The following is a 19,620-nucleotide window of genomic DNA, read 5'->3' as shown; positions in this document are numbered from 1 at the left end:
CGCGCCCTCGCCCACTCTTCCCCGCCTCCGCGTTGGGTGCCGGCCCGGCACTGCGCGTCCCTTTCCCTTTGTGCGCCTCCCCCAGCCCCCCTCGGTGCGAGGATCGGGGCGGCGGAGCGCTCGGGAACGGCGGAACGCGGCCGGGGGGCGGGGCGGGGCTCGGCTCGGCGCCCTCCCGGGTCCGCCCCGGTGCGCTCGGGACCCCCTCCTCCTTTCCCTTCTTTTCCTCCTTTTCCTCCCCTCCCTTCCCCCTCCCTCGGAACGGCTCCGGCGGGCAGGGGCTGGCATCACCCCGGGGCCGGCTCAGGGCGGCGCTGCCCCGGCTCTCATTGGACTGCGGCGAGGAGTAAACCGTCAGCCCATGTGGCGTGGCCGCCGGAGGTGGTGGCTGCTTAAATAGCGGTGGGAGCTAGAGGGAGACAGTGAGGAGAGCGCGGAGCATCGGCCGTGCGCAGCCCGGCACCGGCGGCCGCCGCAGCGCCTGAATCCTCGCGGAGAGCCGCCCCGCCCCGCCCCGCCCGGATCCTCCCGGCACGAACCTCCGCGCCACGCAGGTACCGGCGGCCGGGATCGCCGCGGCATCCGCTCCTTTCTCGGCGCCCCGCGGCCGGGCCGGCCCCGTGCGGTTCCCTCCCCCCGGAGAACGAGAAGGTTCCGCGCGGCCGCCTCGCGTCTCCCGGTTTCCTTCGTTCCCTTCGTCCCCTTTCTCCCGCGGCACAACGCGGCGGCGCCGAGGCCGCTCCCCGCCGGCGGGGCGGTGCGGTTGTGGGCCGAGCCGTGCATTGTGCTGCCGGCGCACGGCCATCTTGGCGGCGGGCTGAGAGCCTCGGAGGGCCGCGGGCGGTGAGGGCCGCTCGCCTTTCTGCCGAGAGCCGGCGGTGCGGAGCGGCGGGCGGTGCTGAGCGGACGCGGAGCGGTGCGACTGCAGGCCACGGGAGGAGCGGGGAGCGATGCGTGCGGCTCTCGGGAGGGCCGATAGCTGCAGCATCCCCGCACACGCACTTTTTTTTTTTTAATTATTATTATTTATAACCCATTGATTGTACCCCGCTCTGCTTTGGATGCTGTGATTCCATCCGGGTCGTGGTTGCTGTCTTCTCCCTTCTGTCCCCGCTCGGATTTCATTTTCCTCTCCTGGCATAGGGGGAAGCAACCCGCTGTACTCCTCCAGCTACAGAGCACGGGTTTTACCTGGCTCAGAGCTTTATTATAAGGAGCTGCGTTGCACCCATTTATATTAATAATTTGGAGGCTTTAAAAACGAAAGGGGGGAAAAAAGAATCTCGATCCACTGGAACAAAAGGTGAACATCCTGAGCTCTGCGCTTCTTGAGGCAAACTGGAAATCATGGCAGGCATTGGAAGGCCGCGTTTAGTGAGTGAGTTTGGAGGACAAAGGCTCTACAGGGAGAGCAGTTATAAAGAGGTATTTCCAAAAACAGTGATGGCACAGTGGTGCTGGGGACTTCAGTTGGTATAACTCAGATCTGATCGCTGGGAAATCAACAGGGCTGCATTGGTTCTGTGAGTGTAACCTCACCTGCCTTTCTTGCACAGCAGTCCTGAACCCGGCTGTGTTTCCAGATAAGAAGTGCTGTTTTGAATACTAAAATGCACCGCTGCTTTGCCATTTGTCTCGTGGCCGATGGTACAGATCCTGCCTGCAAGCAGGAAGGGACAGTGAAAAGGTCTTTGTGAAGTTGAAGCTGTGATGCACAGATTGACATCAGCCCAACGAAATGAAAAGCATTCCCTGTTTGCTTCTGTTCTGTGGAGTTTTATTTTTGGAGACGGGCCTTGCAGCTCCCTACAAGAGATGCTCCTGTGAAATGGTAGTTTTAATTGTCCCTTTTGTGAATGATAATTGGAGATTAGGAAAGCTGGGCTAGGATGCAGTCAGATTTGTGAGCTAAGGAAGCAAACCTTCGGTTGCAGTCTGTGCTGAAGGAGCAGTTGGGAGATCCCAGCAGGTCAGGGCTGCCTGGAGTCAGTAGCACAGAGGTGGTGCTGAGAATTCTGTTCCACCATAGTGAAAGCAAAACGGGATTTGGGAGCTCTTCTTTCGTTGTCTCTGTGCTTTCTTCCTCCCTTCCAACAACACTCACTTAACCTCAGGTGAATGGAGGTAGAGCAGAATAAGAAAACTGTTCTCTTGGAGTTTGGTGAATTGGGTACATGTGGGAAATGGAACTGCCCTCTCCTCTTTCCTCTCCTATAATCTCAGCTGTTGAGCCGCTAGAAATGGTGGTAACAGAATGATTCTTTTCTTCTTGGTTTAGAGTACTGGAACAAGCCCACCTTGTCAGGCAGCCAATGTGGGAGGCAGATAACCAGAGCACGAGTGTAAAATGATGAAAGCTGTTACTAGTCAATAACACCAGAAGGGATGGTTAGTTATTACTAGTCTCAAATGGAATGAGTCAGCAACGCAATATCATTGCAAGAAAAGATATTGTGTAAATGCAGTGAGGTGATAGTTTATGCCTAAATGAGGTTGCTGCTGGTACATTCAAGGCTTTGGTGTTTTATCTACGAAAATCACAGGGAAAACAGGAGAAAATGGGTACTGGATGTCTGGTTGGAGCCAACAAAACGCAGCCTTAAGGAACTGGAGAATCCCGTCTATCACTCCATCTTTCTTGGTCTCCTTCCCTGCCCCATTGCTGTTTGCCTTGCTTATTAAATGTAATGAGAATGATTCCCTAGGTATACTTCCTGATATCAGATCACCTCTAAAACAGCTGTAGAAAGAATTTTCTTTCCCGGCACTGTCAGTGACTTCAAATACTTCAATACTTTAAAAGGGATCTACAGAGAAGAGTGAGCATTGGCTGTATGGAAGCACTGGAATGTGCCATTGGGGGCAATGTCAGACGTTAACATAGCACACCTGTTCATGAAAGATGTCCAAGGACATCATGGGTAGCTGTAACATCTGATTGAATCACTGTTTAATCAAGGATTGCTTCATTCACGATTCCTTCTCTTCCCACTGGTTTTCTGCAGTAAACCACCTCAGCTGTGTGTGCTGCTGGCTCCATAACCAGGCATCTGGAGCTCTTCGTCCGGTTCTCTGTGCACGTAAATCCTTACGTTGTGGCTCTTATTGTCCACTTACCCAGCTAAAATTAACTTCTTGGCCTTTATTCGGCATTTTTGATTACCACAGCATCTTATTTTTTTGCTGCCTTTGGCACAGTTTTGCTCAACTGTGCTGATACCACGCTGGCAAAAAGGGCTTTGACGATCGGTTCCGCTTTATGTCTGTGTCAGAGCAGCACTGTGCTGGGGTTGGCCATACCTGGAGCTCTTCTGATGCTCTGGAGGCAGGGGCAATCTCAGATGTGAGGTTTCAGTCTTCTGACACGCAGCTTTTCTTCCCTTAGGGATCAGCGCTTGGGAAGGTGAGGCGTAGAACCGAGCATCGCTGTGTGGCTCTTGTATCACACCTGGCCTGTGAGCTCCAGATCCATTATTTCTCTGCAGAACTGCTGGGTGCATAGCAGAGCTGTGGGCTTCTGTTGAGTCCTCCAAGCATGGTGGGGACCCCAACAGCAGCACTGACCCAATAGAGCTTTGTGAGGGGAGAGCAGAGCAGGCTGTGCCTGGTACCACTGGCTTTGCTTTTGGGGTGTATTTTCCCATTAAGGCCTTAAGCACTTGAGCCTTACTGTTTCCCTTCTTAAGTGAATGCTTAGTGTGGGATGGAAATTGTGTTGTCTGCAGTATTTAACGCAAGGCTGAGAAATCCCAGATGTCCTTTGGAAAGCACTTTGGGTTTTGCTCCCAGGAGGAGTGGGCTGGGTGAGGTAACAGCTCTTCTGCCTCAGAGCGTTGCATAATTCCACAGTTACTGCACAGATCTGAATGGAGATACGCGCCGAAGGGAAGAGGAGTATGAGGGATCCCAAGGATGGTGTGTGTGTGCTGTACTGCCATAAAAACTGGGCGAAGCAGAGGGCTGTGCTGTCGCCAGGCAGCTGTGATGCTGGGAGCCAGTCGAGGCCTATGTCTTGCTCAGAAAATCCAGCAGTTTCTGAAAGAGGCTGTGAAAACATTCCCAAATGAAACTGCTTGGGTTGGAAAAGCAGCTATCCATCCAAGTACTTATCTCAGAGTACCCAGTGATGCTGTTCTACAGGGGAGGAGATCGAGTGCTTCTGGGAAGAGCCCACATGGCCTGTGCAGCATGATCTGCGCCAGAAACCCACATCAGGTCTTCCATCTCAAAGCATTTCCTTCAAGACTATTAAAGCAGAGTTACAGCACCCAGTTTTCATTGTGATTTTTTTTTTTAATTATTTTTTATTTTTTTAAAATTTCTTAAGAATCCCACATGTCAATTCTGGAGGATATTTTCCTCTACTTAGCAGAAGGATTTAGTTAGCATTCACAATACTTCCTTATGTCTTTTGCTCATACAACCACGCATGTACATAGAGGAGAAAACCAGATATGCATCTCACTTGTCTACGTAGGGTCTGCTAACTATAATGTGAGCTTAACTGGAACATCAGGTTAACTCGCCTCCTTTCTGCTTAGTTAATGCTTTTTTAATGTAATGCAGAAGAAGTTGTGTGCGTTGACTGTGCTACGAGCTCTCAGTTGGTGCTGTGAGCTGGATGGGGCTCTGAGCACTGATGGAGCTGGGTGTATCCCTGCTCGCTGCAGGGAGGTTGGACCAGTTGGCCTTTAGGGGTCCCTTCCAACTCAAGCCATACCGTAGATGGCTGGTTGTGCTGTGTGGAATGGTGCTCTCTTGTGTTGTAAAGGATGGGCATTCAGAATGCTTGTTCCTTGGGACTATCACTAAGGTATTCCCCAATACAGAATCCAGGTCCTTTCTGCCAACCCTTGTTTTAAAGCTGCCTTCTCTGTCCCAGGCACTTGGTTCCTCCTTCCCAGTCTCCTGAATACAGCGCCAAAGAGTTCAGTGCTCTATGAAATGTTTTGCATATAAAACTTCTCATGTCAGGTATTTAAAACAGCACTAAGCTGCATTGGAATCTTTGTGTGTTTTTCCATCTGATTTTTTTCTTTTTTTTGCTGTTTCCTCCACCAGGCTTTTTGATTATTGATTTTTAAGTTAGCATTTCGCTTTGGAATGATCGCAGAACTTGTTTTGCTGCTTGCAAGGTTTGCCTTGTAATTATGTATTTTACTATATGTATTTCATAATTTCCCCACCCACCTCCGCTCCAGCATGTTAATCTTTCTTCTCTGCTGACTTTTCCAAAGGCAGAGCTGCTCCTTTAGAGGTAGACCTGTTCCCGTAGGAGCTGCTGGTTCTCAGGGCCCAGCACTCCTTCAGTTCTCTCATCCCCACAGTCTCCACAAATCCTGCAGTCCTTTTGATTATTTGGGATATCTTTTTGTTCTGGAGGCTCCACAGGCTATTTCTGTGTGGGTGTTTCCTCCCAGCAATCCACTTGTTTGTCACAACATGTTAGGAAGGCAGGAAAGCTGTTCTTCTGCGTGAAGTCCTACAAGTCTTACTGCTTTCTCGGATCTCAGTAACAGAGAGAAGTTTGGAGATGGAAGACGTGGTGATTGCAGGCATAGCAGGAAAGCTGCCGGAATCTGAGAACTTGCAGGAGTTTTGGGAGAACCTGCTGAATGGAGTTGATATGGTCACAGAGGACGATCGGAGGTGGAAACCAGGTGAGCACTTACTGCCTTTCCTGTTGGAGCTCAGAGGAATTTGCCCATGGAAGGAAAAGATGAATCAGATGCAAAACCCTGCTAAAGAGTTATAATTAATTTCAGATATGTGACCGAAGAATCCAGGAGCAAAATGCTTCTATGGAGGTTTTAAGTAATGCGTTTTATAGTCATATCCCACAGTCATGGCTAGTAAATAATATGTAGTTTGCTTCCAGGGAAAAGCATGCTTCTGGCAGAGCAGCTGTGCACTGTGAGTCCTGGACCTGCTACTGGTAGCTGTGGCAATAAGACTTGTCTGCTCTTTTTCTGGGCTCAGATTAGCTGGGGGACTCCATGTCTGGGACTTATGGCTTCTTAAAATGTTCTTTTCTGTCTGATTATCCTTCTGAATTCAAGCCAGTGATATGCAGAAGTGAAAAGTAGCTTTTGTTTTTATTCTAACTGGAACCACAGAGTCAGTCTGTGTGCTTGGCACATCTTATCAAGTTCAGATGCTTAGTATCAGACAGGTACCTTTTGCTGCCATATCCAGAACAGTCTTTAAAAATCACAATTGTTTTTGTTAATGCAGCGTTTTAATTTCCAGATGAGATTGAGAGAGACAAGTAGATAGGTTTTGTGCAGCACTCCAAGTGCTGCAGTTGGAAAGTAATGTTTCATGTGTAATTGAGAATCAGCTGTGGTCATCCTGTGCTCTGTCTCAGCTGGTAGCTGCCTCTAAACTGATGCAATCTGTGATATGGTGTCACATTTTTCTTCTCAGGAATTTATGGACTGCCCAAAAGAAATGGAAAGCTCAAGGACATAAAAAAATTTGATGCCTCCTTCTTTGGAGTCCACCCCAAACAAGCTCATACAATGGATCCTCAGCTTCGCTTGTTGTTGGAAGTTTCTTATGAAGCTATTTTGGATGGAGGTGAGCTATGGGTGGATGGCTGAAGAGGGAAATGTCTGCTGTATTGCTTCTAGGCAGCAGACATGCACCTGTGTGATCACTAATGAGAGAGCCCTCACAATAGGCAGGAGACCAAGGAGCTGGTACAAGGGTTAGAACAAAAGCCATTTTCTCCAGAGCTTGAACTAGGAAATCTGCATCGACTGCCAGAGAATCTCCACTGGTCTCACACAGTGGAACCATTACTACAGAAACGTTTAAACAGTAACAGCATGAGAGCTTTTTGTATGTTGATGTCCCTACAATCCCTACACTCAGGCTTTACTGTAATGTTCTGTAACAGATCCCTGCTCAGGCTCAGGAATAACTGTAGGGCAGAGGAAAGATGACTCCCTGAGAATTCTTATCCCTGGTGTGCAGAAGGTATGGTGGAGATCGTACTTCCAGAAGCAGGAACCTCCTTTCTCTTACTTAAAGCCTTACGTTTTTTAGTTATGTGCCCACACAGCCAAGAAGTTATTTCTTTGTGTTAATTAATTTCATGTCTGAATATAAGAAGACATGGAAAAAGTTGTAACTGGCTCACCATTAACAACAAATTAACGCTTCCTGCTCTGCTGCTGAGCCTCAGTCCCAAGGCTTGAATAATCTGCTTGTCTCCAGAACTCCTGCAGCACAAGGAAGGAACAGCAGAGAATAGTGCAAGTTGAGTTTTCCGTGCAGTTTTTTAGAGCATAGTTATTTCTTGTTCCAACTTGTTGGCTTTTGTGCCCAGGAATTTTTCTTTTCTTTCTTATACTTCATATCTGGGCTTTACTTGTGTACAGAGAGAGGTTTTGTATGCTCAAGGCATCCCATGTGCTGCAGCTTTCTAACTTTCTGTCTGCTTTTCTTCATGCTAGAAGTTTGATTTTTAGCTATCTGATTTCATAGTTGTGCACTTCTGCATAAGACTCTAGCCATGCCCATCTAAGTTGAAAAGCTGTCTATCTCTTATACACACACGTGTCTGTGTTTCTGTGTGTATATACACATACAGAGCACGGTAAGTTTTGGGCAATAGCAGAGTTCTGGTGAACTGTTGTAAGAAAAACAGCTTGAACAAGCAGGAGCTCTGCAGAAGGTCTGTTACTGAAGCAGGTAGAAAGGCACCTATGAGCAAGAGAGCAATGCTGCAGGCCTGCCTGAAAGGGACAGTATAAAGCTGTGTTTGGTTACTTGGTGCCACCTGTACCTGATGCTTTCCTGGTTTTCCTCTCATGATGAGTTTGTCAGCTGTAACCTACTTTCCAATATCCCTGCAGGCATTAATCCAACTGCCCTCCGTGGCACAGACACGGGTGTATGGATTGGTGCAAGTGGCTCAGAAGCTGCTGAAGCCCTTAGCCAAGATCCAGAGGAGCTTTTGGGATACAGTATGACTGGCTGCCAGCGTGCTATGCTTGCCAACAGGATTTCATACTTCTATGATTTTACAGGTAAGTGCCCCCAGACCTGTCAATACTTGCTGATCAGCAGTGCAATTTCAGCATGGTTGTACAACTGTTTCTCTGGGGGAGTGGCAGGGATATGGTGACAGAGATTCCTTTAGGATGAGAAGCCAGCCTGCAACTGCTGTAAAGTGGCATGTGAGTAGTGAAAACTGTGATGTAACTGTGTGTTGAGAACCATTATGAGGCTTTGTGCTTCAGCTGTTGAAGATGGCTGTAGCTGGGATTCATCTGAAAGATGTCAGATCTTCTATCTGCCTTTAGGCTGCTATTTGCTATTGAACTGCAGAAGTCAGCAAGCCCAGAGGCAAACTGGCTGGAACAGGTGACTCTTTTTGAATAAAGTGAGAGAAATGGGGGAGGCACCAGCCTGAAATTGACTAAAGGTATAGATGTGGCTTCAATTATGTCTGGATTTGAAGACAGGGATGGGAATCACTCCGGAGAGCAGAGATCATGGCAAGAATAGCATGAGGAAGGAGGAGTGATTTATTTTTATTATTATTTTTTTTTTTCCCTCTGCTGTGAGTAGGGAAGGGGTGTTATTTGCCTACGTGATGCTGTCATGTCTTTTTAGTTGATGGAGATGAAGAAGAAAATTTGGAAGGTATCCCTAAAGCCAAACTGTGGGGGTTTGTTGTGTTTTTTTTTTTTTTTTTTTTTTTTTTTTTATCTCCTACAAATCTCTTACTAACTGGCAAGCAGGAGAAGTGGTAAATCTTGTCCCCTGGTGTATAAAGATTACCTGTAATGTTCTGATTACTTAATATTTTTTTAATGCATTTGTCCTGCGATCCTATCCTGCAGTCTTTGGAGATTAATTCTAGAAAACTAGCAGTATATTTAAACAAACAAACAACAACCACCCTTTTCCTCCCTCTTTATTTCCTAAGGACCAAGCTTAACTATCGACACAGCCTGCTCCTCCAGTCTCATGGCTCTAGAAAATGCTTATAAAGCAATTCGTCACGGGCAGTGCAGTGCAGCCCTGGTAGGAGGGGTCAACATTCTGCTGAAGCCCAACACTTCTGTGCAGTTCATGAAGCTGGGCATGCTTAGTCCTGATGGTGCCTGCAAGGCTTTTGATGTTTCAGGTAAGGCATTACCATGGAGAATTACCTTGCAGTAGGAGATGAACTTATTGCTGGGTCTGTGATGTAATGCTGTAGTAACAGTGCAGGTAACTCGTCCAGTTGTTCTTAGGTGCTCTGCTTGGGACATGAATGGGCTTTATCTGTGTTGCATGCTCCCTTAAGCCTAGAAAATTACCTGTGGGAAAGAAATTGTATGATTTATTTCTGTGCCGGGGGGAGAGAGTTTCCATCCGGAGATGGAGGCTTTCTTTCATCACTTGTGATGAGAGGTGGACGTTAATCTAGGACATAATTCCTTAAGCAAACATATCTATTGTATTCAAAAGCAATGTACTTGAAGCAATAGGTCAGAAGCAAAGTGACCTTAGTGTGTGCAGTGGCTTTGATGCTGAACAGACTCATGACATGTTCTGTCCCTGTTCTCAGGAAATGGATATTGTCGCTCTGAAGCTGTTGTTGTTGTGCTCTTGACCAAGAAATCCATGGCTAAACGCATCTATGCCACCATAGTGAATGCTGGGAGTAACACTGATGGCTTTAAGGAGCAGGGTAAGTCTTCATCTCTGAAAAGTGAGGTACCTACAGAACTGTTGAGTCTGCAGTCTCTCATCAAAAAAGGGATACTGTGGGTTTTCTGTTCATTAGATGTGTGTGTTCTTAATTTGCTTGGATTTTTTGTTTGTTTTCAACTTTGATAATACAAAGTTCAGGACCCTATTTGGGAAAGGGATGAAAGTGGTGAGTAACAGGAGAGTCCTGTTGCTAGCATAGTCTTCCTCAGGGTATATCTGACCAGGTAGTAGAAAGATAAATACTGTGACTGGAAGGCTCTTTTTGTGCTACTGTCCTGTTTCTCTCACTCCTGGAGATGCTGAGTCTCACAAGTGTTGCTCACCATAAACACAGCATATTCTGTTGACTGGTATCTTCCTGTGGCGCTCTAAGTCATTGGTTTAGTTCAGTTTCTGGTTCTTTGGCTCTTATTCCAAAGGGTCCAAGGGGCTGCCTGTGTTTGTTGCAAAGCCTTGAAAAAAATGTCGCTTTCTTCTGTAGCCCCAACCTTTTGAATGGTGCTGAGTTAGAACAGGAAACTTCTGGTGGGGGAGAGGAATTGATGATGGTTTTGGTCCTAGGTGTGACATTCCCATCTGGAGAGATGCAGCAGCAGCTGGTTGGTTCTCTGTACAGAGAATGTGGTATCAAGCCTGGAGATGTGGAGTATGTTGAAGCTCATGGGACGGGCACCAAGGTCAGCATGGGCTTTTTGATTTTTGGGGTCTTTCTTCCCCTGCATCTCTTACCACGCTTTCCCATGAGATTATTCTGTTTTTCTTTCAAAGTGAAGATGAAGGACTTGCACTTCTTTCTTTTACTTCTGGATTTTACAGACTTCTTAGATTTTTCTTTTCTGCTGTGTTCTGAAAGTATTAATTGTTCTGATTGTTTTCTTGCTAGGTTGGAGATCCGCAGGAAGTAAATGGCATTGTAAATGTCTTCTGCCAGTGTGAGAGAGAGCCTCTGTTAATTGGATCAACCAAGTCAAACATGGGTCATCCAGAGCCTGCTTCTGGGCTTGCTGCATTAGCCAAGGTAACAACGCATGGCTGGTGAGGGAAAGCACGGAGGGCTAAGGGACTTAGGTGGGAGGTTGCCATAAGCAAAGATAAAAGTTTGGGGTTTTCAGTGCCAAAAGAGTAGCTAATCCTTTGGGCTGTTTGTCTCCTCCATCTCTTGTGTTGGTGAGGAGCCAAGTGGGATAAGGCTACCAGCTTGAATAACTGATTGCCACCAACCAACCTACTAACTGCTGCTGAAAGCAGACAGTCATCTCTCAGCCATGGCTGCCAAACTGCTTAGGAGAGCAAACTGCTACTGTCCCTGCTTGTTTGATAGCTGTTTATTGACAGCAGTGTTATCTGAAAGAGGAGAAAGAAGATAAGATATTTTTAGCAGCCAGGCAAGACTTTAAAGCAAGACTAGCATAGCTTTCAGTTAGGAAGGATCTGTAAGCTAAGCTTAAAACCACTTACTTAAAAGCATGGCCTTAAAACTTGCCTAGGTGAAGTAGATAGTACCACTATGAATTTGGTGTTGGGCTGTGAAGGGTCTCTGTACAAACTTAAGTGGAAATGCTTTGTTGTGTGCTACATGGTCATTTATAGAAGAACACTAACAGCAAAAGAACATTTGTTGCAAGAAAATGTGGAACACAGAGTATTCTGTTTTGTCTTTCAGGTCATTCTTTCTCTGGAACACGGGCTGTGGGCTCCAAATCTTCATTTCAATGATCCAAATCCAGATATTCCTGCTTTACACGATGGCTCCTTGAAAGTGGTTTGCAAACCAACACCAGTGAAAGGTGGCCTTGTCAGCATCAATTCTTTTGGCTTTGGAGGTTCTAATGCTCATGTTATTCTGAGGCCAAATGAGAAGAAGTGCCAGCCTCAAGAGACTTGTAACTTGCCAAGGCTGGTTCAAGTTTGTGGCAGGACACAGGAAGCTGTGGAAACACTAATTGAAGAAAGCAGGAAACATGGAGGATGCAGCTCATTTTTAAGCCTGCTCAGTGATATCTCTGCAATTCCTGCATCTTCCATGCCCTACAGGGGCTACACGCTAGTTGGCACTGAGAGTGACATTACAGAGATTCAGCAAGTCCAAGCATCTGGTAGACCTCTCTGGTACATCTGCTCAGGTGGGGCCACAGTTTCTGCATTCTTCTGTAGTAATGAAGCTTGTGCAGTTGGATCTTGTGCACTAATCTTGTTTTCTGCTCTTTGACATAAGGAACTGTCGCAAACTGTTGCACAGTCTTGTGATATGCATAGGAGAATTGTGTTTCCTGTGTTTTAGCTAATGCTTCCTATTTGTCTTTGATGAAAGTCCAGGAGAATGGAAAAGCACTGCGTAACTTAGAGAGTTTTGGAAATGTGCAGTACATTATTAGGATTCTTTCACTGCCAAAGCAAGTGTGTGAGGTCTGCCCCATCTTGTGGAGTGTTCCCAAAGCACACCTTCTCCATGCTTTATCCTGCAGGTATGGGAACACAGTGGAAAGGTATGGGCCTGAGCCTTATGAAATTGGATCTGTTTCGCCAGTCTATATTGCGCTCCGATGAGGCTTTGAAGAGCACAGGACTGAAAGTCTCAGACCTGCTTCTGTGTGCAGATGAGAACACTTTTGATGACACTGTCCATGCATTTGTTGGGCTAGCTGCTATACAGGTAAGACTGAAATGAGTGGAGGAAGGAGAGGGGTTATGGGCACAGGAGCACGTTCTGCTGTTGTATCTGATTGGTAGTGCTTTGTACCACTTAATGGAAGTTTGTGTTTTGCACTCAGCAAATGGTAGATAATTGTTGGAGATCTCAAGGAGAGTGAGTTGTACCCTTGGGAGCTGCTGCTTCCAAGATGCTTGCAGGAATGTTGATGTAAACGGATCTGTGTGTGTGATGTGGGGTAGTTTTTCCAGGAGACTGAAGAATGTCTGAATTTCTGTGTAAATGTCTGCCAAGGAGCAAGGTTCTGTAGAATGCCTTCTAAAATTTGCTCTAAAAACGAGCTAAATGATGTCCAGTGAAGTCTCTTTAATTCTGGATGGGTGTCAAAGCGGGATTCATTGTCTCATAGTAAACCAGGGGCAGAGCTTTTAAAGTGAACTGAAAAGCTGGGCTTGGCTCTTGCTTTGCATGAACATGCTCTTGGCAACCTCCTGTTGTTTGAAATAGCTTCCTAGTGGAAAGACCCAAACAATGAATCTTGAGATGCTTTGAAATTGAGACTGGAGGTGCTGCTGGGGGGGAGGAGAAGCAATGAGGCCAGGGAGAAAGTCTGTCCAAAGTTCTGTATCCTTACACCTGCTTGGAAGCACTGATTCTGCTTTTCCCTGCAGATTGCCCAAATTGATGTGCTAAAGGCTGCAGGTCTGCAACCTGATGGGATTTTGGGTCACTCAGTGGGTGAACTAGCTTGTGGCTATGCAGATAATTCCTTAAGTCATGAAGAAGCTGTTCTTGCTGCTTACTGGCGGGGCCGATGTGTGAAAGAGGCCAAATTGCCCCCAGGAGGGATGGCTGCTGTTGGTAGGTATACCCTTAGCACTTGCTTCTGCCTCCTAATGCTTAGGAAGAAGCTTTCTCCTGGTCAGGCTGTACTCAGTGTTTCTGTAAATCTGTTTGTTCCACTACTCAGGGATGTTCTGAGCTTTGATCCCATCAGTTTGTCCTCTGTGGCTTTATGGTGACCTAAGTGTTTGAAAATAAGATGTTTATTGGTATCATAAAAATAGAGAACAGTAGTGCTGCAGTAGTCAATTAAAAGCAGTAAAGCACTTCAGATGAAAGCTGTTCAGGTCTAATGCAGTGAATTTATCTATGTTACTTGTTGGAGTCCTTGGTTTCTTATTTTAACTGATGCTATAAAGGACTATGTATCTAACTCAGCTTTATTTTGTTCAGTGTCATATACATTTATATCACAGATTTTAGAGTGCTGCATGCACATGATGTTTTTCATAATCAGGCTTTGAACTCAAGCCCCTGCTGTGACTTTTTCCTCTGGAAAAACATATGGCCAGATCCTGCATATGTTAAGCTGACTTAAGCCAGTTTAGAGCTGGCTGGCCATCACTGCTGCCAACTTCCTCAGCACTTGTGAGTGCATCCCATCAGGGCCTGTGGATTTGTGAGTGAGTTTGCCTAGGTGGTCTCTAGCTAGATTCTTCTCAACCAAAGGATGGCCCAAAGATTCTCCTTCTCTTCTTGTGCTCAATATCCCACTGATAAAAAGAGTGTTAAAGCCATGAGATTAATGTCCTTTGCTTTTGCAGAGTCACTGCTGGGTAGAAGGAGGATATCTGAGTTAAGTGCAGTTAAGATTGCCTCCTCTCATGAGGTTCACTGCTTGAAATCCCTGTTTTGACCCCAACTCTTCTTCTGTAGGTCTGACATGGGAGGAATGTAAGCAGCGCTGTCCTCCAAACGTGGTACCAGCATGTCACAACTCTGAGGACACTGTCACTGTCTCAGGGCCTCTGGTAAGCAAGGAACTGATACAGTGCATACCACATCTATGAGTGGAACCTTGGAAGTTCTAGTTTGGAGGAAACATGAAGCTGAGCTAAGGTTCAGCTGCCTGGAAAGAGAAGCAGGGTTAAAGTGGTGGGAGGGGACGTGGTGCTTAAACACCCCAAGTTTCTCCAAAGGGAAGTGACGTTATTGCTTCAGTAAGGTAGTAATTACAGATTGCTGAATATTCATATAGCCATGGGCATAATGAGTGATGAATGATGGTGCTGAGAAGGACAATAACCTCATTACAGATACAACTGCCCTTAAGTGGCAAGTATTAAAGTGCTTATAGGGAGTACAGCGACTCAAGCACATCTCAAAAATGTTGTGAGCTGTTGTTTTTAGTTATCTTATATTCTTCTTAGGACTCTGTGACTGAGTTTGTAACCAAACTGAAGAAAGATGGGGTGTTTGCAAAGGAGGTGCGCAGCGCCGGAGTTGCATTTCATTCCTATTACATGGCATCCATTGCACCAGCACTGCTCAGTGCACTGAAAAAGGTAATACTGCTGAATCACAGAGTGCTTATGCTGGGGTACCTGCATTTCAGCATTGGTTGTAATGAGTTAAGTGGGGTCCTTTCCTCAAGAGGGGAAGGAACGTTCTCAAAGAGCGTTTATGAGACCTCAGATGTCAACTCTTACCACCTTAAGCTGAGGGATGACCTCAACAATCAAGATTAGAAAAGTGACCCACAAGAAGGGAGTGAAGCTGCTCAATCTTACCTGTCTTACTCTTGACCTGTGACCTGTCTCTTCCTTCTGTCTCTCTTCCTTGTCTGTCTGCAGGTCATTCCACACCCTAAGCCTCGTTCAGCTCGGTGGATCAGTACATCTATCCCTGAATCTCAGTGGCAGAGTGATCTTGCCAGGAATTCCTCTGCAGAGTATCACGTGAACAACCTGGTGAATCCTGTGCTGTTCCATGAAGGCCTGAAGCATATTCCAGAGAATGCTGTTGTGGTGGAGATTGCTCCACATGCTCTTTTGCAGGTACTGTATTTGATTATAGCAGTGTTGTACCATATCAGTCCTGCTGCAAGGAAGGGGATGGGAGGTGTAAGAATTAAGGAATACTGTTTTGGTTTGGTTTTGTGGTTGGTTGTTTTTCCAGTTCTGAGAATCTTCTTCCTCCAGTACCTGAAATCTTCCCCAGTTGTAGAGGTTTTTGTTTAACAATAAATAAATGGATCCCAACACACTCTCACTTCCCCATCCACGCACTCAGTTTGTGGTCATCTTTCATTGTCATGTGCTTTAGATAGCTGACAGTTAGCTCTCCAAACTGGTGTAAGGAAAATGCATAATTAGACCAAATTAGGTGAGTGTGTGTGTAAAGCAGGGTGGAGGGGAAAAAATCAAGACTGACAGGCCCTCTGTGTGGAATCTGAGTGGCAATTTGTTTGGGAAAGAGAGACTTCTATGTAATATTCATGATGTTCTGCTAAATTTCTTCCTTGCAAGACATGCAGTTTCTTGGGTGGCTGGATGGAAGGGCATTGTGCTGTGCTGGTTCTTCCCTGTTAAAATGTGCATATTCTAGCACCTGTCTCAGAACTCTTACAGCAGAAGTAGTGTGAGAAAGCAGTTTTTCTTCAGTGGAGGAGGGGGGAAATCAGAAACAAAGTAGTAATGCCTTCTGATGTTGACTGCTGAACTTCTGACCAGGCTATCTTGAGGAGAACTTTGAAGCCAACTTGCACTATTCTACCTTTGATGAAGAAGGACCACAAAAATAACTTGGAATTCTTCCTAACACAGACTGGAAAGATTCATTTGACTGGGTAAGGAGACTGAGGGAACAGGGGTGAGTAGGGTATCAGAATTCAAGCCTACCCTTTAGTGTGTGTGTCCTCACAAGTATTGAAATACTCCTTCAATAAACTTGGTGGAAAAAAACCAGCTTTTACACCTGTGCTTTATGTATTTTATATGCTCACTTAAGAAACATTGCCCTGGGTTAGAGGCTGCTAGGGCTGGGTACCTTTCAAAGAGAAGTTCCATTCCAGAGATCTGAAAACCTGAAACTGGCTCTTATGAATAAACTTTGCATCTCATAAGCAGTTAGAATTACAGATCTGGCTGCAGTAAATGCTTGTGGAGCTCCTGGAGATGTCTCAGATGAGGAGCCCAAGAATGAGTGCTGTCTGACCTTTAAGTAACACAATCAAACTTTAAATTCTTTTTTCCCCTTCCAATTGTCTCAATCCTTTTTGTCTTTGTAGAATAAATGTTCTTGGAAATAACTTGTTCCCACCTGCGGAATACCCTGTCCCTGTGGGAACACCCCTTATTTCTCCATATATCAAATGGGACCACAGTCAGGACTGGGATGTTCCAAAAGCTGAAGACTTTCCCTCAGGTTCCAAAGGCTCTGCATCTGCTTCAGTCTACAATATCGGTATGTTTGTCTGTAGCTGTAGTTCTTGTTTTTTCCTGCTTTAATTCTGAGAGGAGAAAAGATAGCGGCCTCAAGATGCACCAGAAGAGATTCAGGATTGGGTATTAGGAAAATTTTGTCAGGAAAAGAGGTGAAGTATTGGAGCAGGCTGCCAGAGAGGAGGTGTTGGAGTCACAATCTTAGGGGGGTTCAAAAAATATGGAAATGGGGCACTTAAAGACCTCAATTAATGGTGGTGGTAATGGTTAACAGTTTGATTTTTGAGGTTTTTTTCCAACCTTAATGGTTTGATGCTTTTATAAAATTAGGGGAAGGATACCTCAGGGGTACTCAGCATGCTTGCCATATTCTGAAGCAGAATGTATTTTTATTTGTATAATTTCAAAAAGACTGGATCTACTTCTGAAATGGGATAAATGAATACGAGCAGAGAGGGAAACTGTCCTGTTTTGGACTGACAGCAGTTCTAAGAGGTTAATGTTTTCAAGCAGGATTGTTTGGGAAACAAATGATCTCTTACAGAAGTTGAAGGTGAATGATCTCCTTGTTTACAAGATTTTTTTCTATTGTTACACTGATGGTTTTTTTCTTTCTCAGATGTGAGTCCTGACTCTCCTGACCATTACTTGGTTGGTCATTGCATTGATGGCAGAGTCCTGTATCCAGCCACTGGGTACTTAGTGCTGGCTTGGCGAACTCTGGCACGATCTCTTGGCATGGTCATGGAGCAAACAGCTGTTATGTTTGAAGAAGTTACAATCCATCAGGCAACTATCCTTCCCAAAAAGGGTAAGTGGGAGATGCTGACACAACTGCAAAACTAATGAAAGGAATGGAAGGAAGGAAGGGCGAAAATGCAAAGAGAAAGTGAAGAGAAACATAGGGGGAAGAATAAAAGGAAGAGTGCAACGTGACTGTATGAATTCACTTCTTTGTTTAGTCAAGTAGCACATCTTATGGCCATCTCTGTTCCTTGTTGTCTGGAATGAGTCTGGAAATGGTGCTGGAGGATGGAGGAAATGAATGACCTCACAGTACTGTCTTCCTCAATGTTTCTTGCAGGATCGACACAGCTGGAAGTACGAATCATGCCTGCTTCCCACAGCTTTGAAGTGTCAGGGAACGGGAACTTGGCTGTGAGTGGTAAGTGAAAGAAGTGTGTGTTCATGCTTTGGACTGCTCAAATCCGTTATGTATGGACACTGATTCTTATTCTTGCCACTGTGCCCGTCAGGGAAGATCTCCCTCCTGGAAAATGATGCTCTGAAGAACTTTCATAACCAGCTGGCTGACTTTCAGAGTCAAGTAAACGTCACTGAGAAGTCTGGCCTCTTGATGGAAGATGTTTACCAAGAGCTGCATCTTCGTGGATATAACTATGGACCAACTTTTCAGGGTGTTTTGGAATGCAACAGTGAAGGTGAAATTGTTTTTGTTGAAGAAGGATTGAACAGGATTACTGTGTAGTGAGGAATATTTGGTCTATTTTGATTCAGTTTGTGTTAATCATCCACCTAACTATGCTTCATGGAGTAGTTATATTTTTAGTGTGATAATGGAGAGCAGTTAAATGTTTGACAGGGCATTAGGAAAGCTGTTATTTCCAATGTAGAACTGATTATGGGAGTTTTCAGGGGAAGCTGGGTGCATACAGCAGACTGCAGTTAAACAGTAGCTTCCCACATCTATTGAATAATGAAATCACAGGCTTCCCCTTCTTTTTCTGCAGGAAGTGCAGGGAAGATTCTGTGGAATGGAAACTGGGTAACCTTCCTTGACACCCTGCTACACTTGATAGTCTTAGCAGAGACTGGGCGCAGCCTCCGCTTGCCCACCAGGATTCGCTCGGTGTATATTGACCCTGTGGTTCATCAGGAGCAGGTGTACCAGTACCAGGACAACATAGAGGGTAATGTCTTCTGTGCTTGGGCTTTTAGCCATTGCTTCAAGTGTTGTGTGTGAATTCCTAATAAGTAGGATGGACTGTAGGTGCCCCTCTTCTTCTCCAACCTTTTCTACAGATCCCTCTGTGACAGTCTGATGTAGCACCTGCTGTTTATGTGATCACCCAGAATAAAGTCCTTAGAATGTTTGATGCAAACTTAATGTTTATTTCCTGTCTTTCAGCTTTTGATGTTGTTGTTGACCGCTGTCTTGATAGCCTCAAAGCAGGAGGTGTTCAGATCAATGGACTTCATGCCTCTGTGGCACCACGGCGACAACAGGAGCGGATTTCTCCCACTCTGGAAAAATTCTCCTTTGTTCCCTATATTGAGAATGACTGCTTGTCTTCCAGTACCCAGCTTCATGCCTACCTGGAGCACTGCAAAGGTAGGATGGGGTTGGTTTGTTTTCACGCTAGGGGAATCTTCCAGCCTGCCAGATTTGAGAGAATCTGTTCATATCATTTCAATACTTAAGAAATAGTGTTGATCTCTGTACAAGACTTTGTGAAGAGCCCTATGCGTGCTTGCTGGAAACTTAAAAGTTGCTTCTGCCTCAGGTACCTCTGGAATGTAAAGCTGATGCACATGGGCATCCACCCTTCTGTATCAGTCAGTGTGTCAGATGGCAGAACCTTCCCTATAAACAGAGAGGCAGAAATCAGCTCCTTTATGGAGCTCCTTCATGGAGAAATCCAGTCTTACTTCAAGTGTTGTGAAAAAAGCCTATTTCCTCAAGTTTTTGGCTTTCTTTTGTGTTTGTTTTTCCTATTATTTGCAAAGATGGCTCAGATGACATGTCTGTTCCCATTTAGTTGTAAGCACAAGAGTATACCCCAGGAGGAAAAGTGTTCTGCTGAGACGTGCTGAAGAAAGTTGCGTTTGCCACAAGAACAGAATCAAAGAGTCTGAATCTGTTCTGAAACCAGTAGCATAGAACAGTGCTCTTTGGATGGGGAAACATCTGCTGTTCCCTGCTCATCACCTTCTGCAGTGTATCTTTGTTGCTGATCTCATTCAAGATGAGCTGGTTTTTTTTCATCTGTTTATAAAGCCAGAAATCAT

At 45.6% G+C, this 19,620-nt stretch overlaps 1 protein-coding gene across 1 annotated transcript in view; it reads left to right on the top strand.

Annotated features, from left to right (window-relative positions):
- The first annotated feature begins 491 nt into the window (after positions 1-491).
- FASN (fatty acid synthase) overlaps positions 492-19,620 on the top strand; it is a 33,641-nt gene continuing 14,512 nt past the window's right edge. Inside the window, exons 1-21 of the mRNA XM_042883790.1 lie at positions 492-554; positions 5,514-5,660; positions 6,427-6,579; positions 7,863-8,036; positions 8,942-9,142; positions 9,569-9,691; positions 10,276-10,391; positions 10,598-10,732; positions 11,378-11,837; positions 12,180-12,367; positions 13,036-13,225; positions 14,084-14,178; positions 14,578-14,712; positions 15,001-15,204; positions 15,880-15,995; positions 16,437-16,612; positions 17,210-17,401; positions 17,675-17,755; positions 17,847-18,032; positions 18,342-18,521; positions 18,740-18,943. Coding sequence (XP_042739724.1) covers positions 5,534-5,660; positions 6,427-6,579; positions 7,863-8,036; positions 8,942-9,142; positions 9,569-9,691; positions 10,276-10,391; positions 10,598-10,732; positions 11,378-11,837; positions 12,180-12,367; positions 13,036-13,225; positions 14,084-14,178; positions 14,578-14,712; positions 15,001-15,204; positions 15,880-15,995; positions 16,437-16,612; positions 17,210-17,401; positions 17,675-17,755; positions 17,847-18,032; positions 18,342-18,521; positions 18,740-18,943 — 3,436 coding nt within the window. The 5' untranslated portion in view covers positions 492-554; positions 5,514-5,533. The remainder of the gene's footprint in view (positions 555-5,513; positions 5,661-6,426; positions 6,580-7,862; positions 8,037-8,941; positions 9,143-9,568; positions 9,692-10,275; positions 10,392-10,597; positions 10,733-11,377; positions 11,838-12,179; positions 12,368-13,035; positions 13,226-14,083; positions 14,179-14,577; positions 14,713-15,000; positions 15,205-15,879; positions 15,996-16,436; positions 16,613-17,209; positions 17,402-17,674; positions 17,756-17,846; positions 18,033-18,341; positions 18,522-18,739; positions 18,944-19,620) is intronic.

Source organism: Lagopus leucura, unplaced genomic scaffold (assembly GCF_019238085.1).
Source record: "Lagopus leucura isolate 7727_CA_CO unplaced genomic scaffold, USGS_WTPT01 Super-Scaffold_100040, whole genome shotgun sequence".
NCBI classification, from domain to species: domain Eukaryota; kingdom Metazoa; phylum Chordata; class Aves; order Galliformes; family Phasianidae; genus Lagopus; species Lagopus leucura.
This window is presented reverse-complemented; position numbering and strand designations above follow the sequence as displayed.